The sequence below is a fragment of the Leptonotus elevatus genome, chromosome 12, assembly GCF_054856555.1.
Source record: "Leptonotus elevatus isolate MCC_2025b chromosome 12, RoL_Lele_1.0, whole genome shotgun sequence".
NCBI lineage: Eukaryota > Metazoa > Chordata > Actinopteri > Syngnathiformes > Syngnathidae > Leptonotus > Leptonotus elevatus.
Window position 1 is genome coordinate 12247815 of NC_141250.1, and position 7968 is coordinate 12255782.

Sequence of the window (7968 nt, forward strand, 5' to 3'; positions counted from 1 at the left end):
GATGTATAGTGACAGGCAAAACAATTAAATGCTCCTCTTCTACCAACTGCCACCACTCATTATTATTATTATTTCGGTATATACTGTACCCTTTTTTTCTGACATGTTTGATGGAGTACTGTAAGACTTGTCTAATGTAAAAAAAAAATGCCAAGACAGGTTAGCATCTTACAATAGTCATGTTGAGGTGTTAGCATCAACACTAACGTTGATCAGACATGTTTTGAGACATGATTAAGATAGCTACGTAAAAATGCTTTTTTCAATGTAGTTGTAGTTGTTAGCATCTCCCATAATTCATGGTGTTCTATTAGTGCTAGCCTCTATGCTAACATCACAGTTCAGCTTTATGTGCAGTTTTTGTACAAACTTTAATATATATGCAAAGATGGTGGTGTTGTGTTAGCGCTAGCATGTTGGTTATCAATGTTAATTTTGATGTAGTTCTTATTGTTACCATTACACATCAGTTCTGTTTGTTTGCAACAAAAATGTTTAGTTTCATTGAGCAAATTGATGTTTATTCCAAGACCACATACGATAGGTTGTTTTTGAAATGTGCCATTCTCTAAAATGTATTTCATCTTTTGCCATTTAAATAAATAAATACATTTTCTGTGCAATTCTGGTTGTTAGCAATATACATCATTCATGTTGTGATGTTTTGTCAGCACTAGCAATGCTGCTAAATGTTGATTTCAAGATTACACTACAGGTGGATTATACTATGGGAAAAATAATCTCGTTTATTGCAGTGCATTCATGCGTCATCATAGTAAACATATTTTATTTGATACATGTCGACTTCCATACACCATTGATTGCTGTATTTAGTACCTCTTATTCCACTATAGGACAGCCGTTCTCGGTTGAAATGACGCCGAAAGGACAATAAAAGCAGTTTATAGTCAATACATCTACATCAGATCAGTGCAGCTTTTAAAAAAACAAAGCAAGACATGTGGACTTTTCATGTATTGTCTTGAAAGAAGTAAATTAGATTTTCACATTTCCTGTATAATCAGCTTGTATAGCACCTATCACCTCACTATCACAACCATCCCTGTGCCGTCTGCAACCAATCACCCCCCCCCCCCCCCTCTCTCTTTATTGTGTGCTTTTTAACACCTTGCTGCCCCATCGGGGGAGGCTCAGACAGATTTAACGCAAACATTTGCGAAGGCGTCAAGGGCCCTTTGAAGGGCCGAGGATGCTTTTTAATCAGTGTGGGCTAATCACCCATATGCTTGACAAAAGTCTGCTTGACTCATGCTCTTTTGTGTGTTGACGTATGTGTGCGTGTGTGTGTGTGGTGGGAGGCTACATCAATAGTTGGCTTTTTATTCTCTTGTCACCCTTCAAAGCTTCCCCCAACCTGTTTTGGGACGTATTGTTTGAATGAAATGTTGATTTATTAAATTGTGGATTAATTACGGGCCAATTAGCGTGATGTGTATCCCTGCAACAACATGGCATGAATGACACTTTTGAGGTCTGAAGAGCTGCATTACTATTCCTCCCCTGCTATTTAAAAGAGGAAGACAAAGGCACATTCTTGCTCATCCTTTATATTACTCTCACACTCTGTTTGCACAGAATGATATGAGTCGCAGAGAGGCTGAACTCTTTATGAATGTCAAGAAGTGGATTTCTTCTTGTGAGCCTCGGAGATAATACAAAGCTGCATTTTTATGTGGAACCCTTAACTTTCCTCTTTAGCTAATCGCCTAACTAAGCTTTTTAAAGCCACTTTGTTTTTGATTCATGACTACGTGTGGGGTTATTGAGGTCTATTGATTACTGCTGCTTCTGCTGCTGCTGGGTTTTAGTGGCGAGGATGCACTGCATGGCTTGATGATATGCAGGAGAGGTGGTGAATTATTAGTTTTTAAATGATGGAGCCCAGCAGAAGAGTAGCAGACACTGTCTGCTAAGTGGTAAACATGAAGCCAAATCACCTCCTAGTAAAAAAAATTCAGTAAGTACGGTAATTAATATTTGTATGAGATAAAATTAGAATTGCAGAAAGTTATATTTATTAGCTTTTTATGTGTTACTACAATCACCCTTTCATCCAAAATACACAAAAATTGTGGTTAACTTTGAAGGTTCTCCTCTATTTATTTTGGCAGATTGTAATTGTGAGTCCATTTAAGCACCCACCCAAAAAGCTATCTGGCTCAACAAAGGCTGACGGCAGTCAAAAAGCTGTCATGCAGTTGTACTTTTATATCAGATAATTGTTGATTTGACCTGAAAGCTTCTTTGGCAGCCGCTGCTCCCTTTGGGTGGACCACTGCCAGGCCATCAATGGATGGGTCAGTGCACATTTGCATAGCAGCCTATAATAAAATAAATGGATAAAAAAGACACACACACACAAAAATCCCAACTGTGAGAGCATGTTTTCCATCCATATTCAACAGCATAATAGAATTTCAGTGTATCTGGAATCGATACACTCATTGGACACCTGCACTATAATGGAAAGCAGTAATCAATAATTTTGTATTCATAAAGGGGACTCATTTGACAATATGTTTATTATTGTGGTTGCATTTTGTCGTGGTGTAGAATTGAACTGCATCACATTAAGAGATGTTTATTTATTTTAATTTATTTATTTAATATATTGTTTATTTTATTTACCTTAATAAGACAAGCAAAGCTGCAGTCACAATAATTCAACATATTTTTAAATGAATACATCAGTAAATCAAAACTGAGAAAGAATAACGGCGAAATTAGTGATATGGATTTCTTTCTATTGTGTAGGTGTACCTTTGAAAACACATAAACTACCAGAAGTGTCTTAATTATCCAAACATGTTAAAAAGACACACTTCCATTTACTGTAGCAACTGTAGACATAACATAAATATACATCAATTGTATACTGTTTACAAATAGAAGTCATAAGGAAATATAGTAAAGATGAGCACTGAAACTAAAGTAAATATATTTCCAAGTAAAAAGGATATGCTACATTTTCCCTATAGATGGCAAAATAAAACTTTATTTGTGGAGCAGATTTGTGCTTAAAACTACTTTGGGATTGATAAGGTGCCAAAAGTGAACCATTTGTCAAACAAACTGTGAACAGCAGTTTGTCATAAGCCAAAAGTCCCCCCTTTTGATGGCCTGTGGTGTCAGACCATTGGTGGATGGGCCAGCTCATTTGCATACGGCCCAGTTTAAAGCCTGCCCGCAAGTGTGAAGCCTGCGCTCATTCACAAGCTGAGGTCTGCTCGGGTCATTTGTGATTTACATGAGCAAAACTTATTTCTCTCTCGCTCTTTTTTATTATTATTAACAAGATGGCAACACTTGCTCGCTGCTGCCTTGTGCTGGGTTTAATTATTTACAAGGTCCAGTGCACGACAACAAGATACTTCACGTATGAGGAGGACGCCCCTGGGACAGAGATAGGCAACTTGTCCAGAGACTTGAAGATCGACCCCGCCGAAGGCCATGACACGCCTTTCCGCTTCATGCAAGAAAACAACTTCTCGGTGGTGTACATGCGGGAGGCCGACGGGCTCTTGAGCGTGGCCGAGCTCATCGACCGCGAGCTGCTGTGTCCTGGCACCCCGCGGTGCTTCATCACCTTCGACGTGGTGGCTCTCTCCAGGGAAAAGTTTCAGCTCATCCACGTTGAGATTGAAGTGAGGGACATCAACGACCACGCACCAGCATTTCCCCGCAACGAGACCACCCTGGAAATCTTGGAGAATGTCCCCCTGGACTCTCGCTTCCCGTTGCCTATCGCCGTGGACCCAGACGTAGGCAACAACTACATCCAGAGCTACAACATTTCCCCTTGCAGCCACTTTACCGTGGAGGTGCGTCAGCGGGAGGACGGTGTCAAGTTCGCCGAGCTGGTGCTGGTGAGGGAGCTGGACCGGGAGATGGAGGACTTCTACCTAGTGGAGGTGACTGCCACCGACGGAGGCGTGCCCACCAAGTCCGGCTCCATGACGGTTCGCGTCAAGGTGCTGGACTTCAACGACAACGGGCCCACGTTTGAGCACGGCTCGCTGAAGGTGGAGCTCAACGAGGACGCTCCGGTGGGACACCGCGTGGTACGGGTACACGCCTTCGACCCTGACGAGGGCGTCAATGGCGAGGTGATGTACACATTTGAAGGCGTCTCGGCAGAAGCCGCCCGCGTCTTCCACATTGACCCGCACACTGGTGACGTGACACTAAGGGCCCGGGTGGACTTTGAGAGGCGGCAATCCTACGAGCTGCGTGTCAAGGCCTCCGACCTGGGCATCAATCCGGCGTCATCCAGTTGCAAGGTGTCCATCGACGTGGTGGACGTGAACGACAACGCACCAGTGATCAACATCAAGCCCATGACCGCCAGTGCGGACGACGTGGCCTACATCATCGAGGCTGCGGCCGCAGAGAGCTTTGTGGCCCTCATCAGTACCTCAGACCTAGACTCGGGCTCCAACGGCTACGTGCGAGTCAGCCTGCTCGGCCACGAGGACTTCACCTTGCAGCAAGCCTATGGGGAGACCTTCATGATAGTCACCACCTCCTCCCTGGACCGAGAGAGGATCCCTGAGTATAACCTGACTGTTGTTGCAGAAGACTTGGGCAGCCCTCCTTTTAAAACCGTCAGGCAGTACACCATCAGGGTGACAGACGAGAACGACAACGCTCCGTTGTTCAGTAAGTCAGCCTATGAGGTCTCAGTCATAGAGAACAACATTCCGGGCTCTTACGTCACCACCGTAGTGGCCCGCGATCCCGACGTGGGTAAGAACGCAAAAGTCTCCTACAAGCTTCTGGACTCTGAGGTGCAAAGCGGGTCACTGATTTCCACCTACGTATCTGTAGATTCCCAAACAGGCTCTTTGTACACTGTCAGGTCCTTTGACTATGAGCTCATTCATGAAGTAGAGTTGGTCATCCAAGCTGCAGACAAAGGATCCCCCTCCCTGTCCAGCACGTCGACAATTACAATCCGAGTGGTGGACCAGAATGACAACTACCCGTATTTCACCTTCCCCGTACTGTTTAACGACTCTGCTGATATCCCGCTGCCCTTGAACGCCCCTGTTTCCTATTTGGCTCTGCGCCTCTCAGCTGAAGACGCAGATGACGGCGTGAACGCCGAGCTGTCCTACCACATGTTGCAGGGCGACCAAAATATCTTCAGTGTGAACAAAGACACCGGGGAGATCGCCCTCAAGCAATGGTTGAACGCCCAAATTGGGGACATCCTGGAACTGGTCGTGGCCGTGAGCGACCGCGGCCGCTCGCATCTCTCCAGCAGCGCCACCGTGCGCTTCGTGGTCACCGACACGGAGCCCGTAGAGGACCGGGCCGTGGTGGTCTTGCGATCAAGCGATGAGGAAGGCCTCGTGCCGAGTTTGGATGGCTCGCTGGTGGTCATCATCCTGCTAAGCGGCGGGTGCGCTCTGCTGCTGGTGGCCATCGTAGCCGTGGTGGTTACATGCAAAGTGGGACGCAGTCGCTCAGGGCCCTCTAAAAGGGAGGCCCGCCTCAACTTGTTTGACAGTCGGCCCCCCCTTGGGTCCACCCATGGCAACATATACACTGGCCAGAGAGGCTTCTTCCTGGAGAGGACCTCCTCAAGCTTGGATGACTCCTGCCTGTATGAGGAGAGGAGCAGCGACTCCGAATCAAAGGTGACTTTTTCCCTTCTTTTAGCACAATTTGTACTTTTTCTGTATCTAAAAATGAAACTAAACATTATTCGTTCTTTTTAGGCGTTCATGCCTTCAAAACACTTCCAACCATCATCTTTATGGCAAGCTGACAAGTATTGCCTGCAAATCAGGTAAGAAAAAAAGTACCCAAAAGTTACAAAAGGATTTAGTTCTTGGTTCCACGATGTCGGTTCATGGATCCCTCAAACATCCCACGAGAAGCATTTTTTGTTTTGGTCCAGTGTGCAATTAGGTTATATGAGGTTATCTTAGGGAGGCATCAATAATCAAGCTAATGTGTTGCACTGGTGGCTCATGGTGGCTCTGCGCTGATTTACAGTGGCACGGGCAACACTGACCAGCTGAGCGTGAAGGACAGCGGCAAAGGGGACAGCGACTTCAATGACTCTGACTCGGACGTCAGCGGAGACGGTGGCAAGAGGAGCTTCAGCACCTTCCATCCAAGACTTAAAAGTAAGTTTTTGAAGCTACAATATATCAAAAACATCTGTCTTCACAAATTTTGCTCACACAGAGAGTTGGGTTAAGTCAAAATGGATATGACAGGAAGAAAATATAATTCTATATGTCGTAATAAATAACATAAGGTAGAAACATATAATCAGTCACAATTTTATTATTGTGGTTGTAGCAACCCACTGGCGTAAACAGCTAACTAGCTAACTTATTAAATCCAAGTGATGAGGGAGACAGAAATATCTAACTATACTTTTACTAAAAACAATGACAAGTTGCAAATAATTACACTACGAGGAGCATTTGTACGATGAGTTCACCCTTGTAATTTTAAACTAGTGTAATTAACTAAATCAAGATACTTACTGGGAAACATTGTTCAAAGTAATAGCCCCAAAAAGTAATCATTATTATCTTTTTAAAGGATTATTAGATCTAATTAGATTGTGTAGATGTCCCCAATGAACCGTTCAGTTATTGTGTAACGCATGCATGCAATAGCCAATCTAATCCTTATTTATCTCACTTGTCTTCAGGTTCATCCAGCACTGCTAACAGCTTAGCGGGGGATTGCCAAAGCACCTACTGTGCGATACCGCCGCAGTGTTTCAGGAACCCCAGAGACTTGGCGTACACTGTCGGCTTCTCTCCGGCGACCCTCTTCAATGATCTGCACGGCTACGCCCACTCCTGGAAGGAGTCTGGCTACGCTACCAATCCCAAGAAGACACGCAGCGGCGGCGCACAGACCTACAGCGGTAGAACGGGAACCCTTCCGCCTTACCTGTCCCAGGCGCAAAATGAGCCCCAGTGCCACAAGCCGAGTCCAAATATTGTAACGGTGGCGACGGAATTAGAGGTGGCGACAATGTTTTGAGTTTGAACCTCATGTAAATTGTAAATACTTGTAAAAACTGGTCAGCGTTGATTAGCATTTGCTAATTTGTATTTGATTGTTTTTTTTAGTGCTGCTTTCCCAATAAATGTGTGATTGTAAAAAAGTCTTCAAGCTTCATTCATATATGCTTGTAAATTCTCATTGCGAGTGTTTCATTAGAATCAATATATATTTAATGATGTGCTTTAATATATTCACAGATATTGTAGCTATATTTGTTTAGCATTTTGCTCTGGATTTAAAAAAAATAGCCATTGGACATGAATGCAGCTTGGTCCATATGTTTCCATGCAGAAAAAAACACTTTAAATTAGAAAATATGCTCAAAATGACAACAGTTTTTTGAAAACACATTTCAATGTGTGTCCCCGTCAGCACAGCTGGAGTTATGATTGTAAAGGTGTTCCTTGAGATGATTTATGTTTGGTATCTTTTCATGATACACTATCACCTTCTAATGCCCCAAAAGATAAGAAATCAAGCGGGCTGCGGTGTGGGGAGGCCACTCCACGGTACCGCCCCGACCAATGACAGCATCTGCTAAGTGTTGATCTTAGAATTGATGCACATAAATAGAATAAAGAGATGGAGCGCCATCCCCTTTGATCAAGGTTGGAAAATTCTCTTCTTTTTTCAATTAAGGTTTTCTTCTTTGTCGGATTCATCCAGTCAGGTTTAACAATTTGTTATGCAAGGACACGCACTGAAATATGTCTATTTTCAAAACAGTGGTAGTCATGTGGGTCATAAATAAAACTGCTTTTTGTAAAATTATGTGTGTGGAAAAATATGCATTTTTTGCATGTTTGATAATTTATGGGACACCCTGTATAATAACCTGCACTACAATATCAATAAGAAACCCGGGAGTGGCAACAAACACAAAACTTCCACTTTGTTTTGACTTAC

The 7968-nt window shown here is 43.7% G+C and overlaps 1 protein-coding gene across 1 annotated transcript; it reads left to right on the top strand.

Moving 5' to 3' along the window:
- Window positions 1-3242: 3242 nt before the first annotated feature.
- pcdh8.1 (protocadherin 8, tandem duplication 1) lies at window positions 3243-7453 on the top strand. Its single transcript, XM_086091605.1, has 4 exons — window positions 3243-5663; window positions 5745-5815; window positions 6025-6158; window positions 6698-7453. Exons 1-4 carry the CDS (start codon window positions 3318-3320, stop codon window positions 7036-7038), a joined length of 2892 nt encoding a protein of 963 aa, XP_085947731.1. The 5' UTR covers window positions 3243-3317; the 3' UTR covers window positions 7039-7453.
- The last annotated feature ends 515 nt before the right edge of the window (window positions 7454-7968 follow it).

Excerpts from the sequence above, each read along its gene's own strand:
- pcdh8.1 (XM_086091605.1), top strand. The coding sequence starts at position 3,318 with ATGGCAACACTTGCTCGCTGCTGCCTTGTGCTGGGTTTAATTATTTAC. Across the intron at positions 5,664-5,744 it reads GCAGCGACTCCGAATCAAAG|GCGTTCATGCCTTCAAAACA; the intron begins GTGACTTTTTCC and ends CGTTCTTTTTAG. Across the intron at positions 6,159-6,697 it reads CTTCCATCCAAGACTTAAAA|GTTCATCCAGCACTGCTAAC; the intron begins GTAAGTTTTTGA and ends ACTTGTCTTCAG.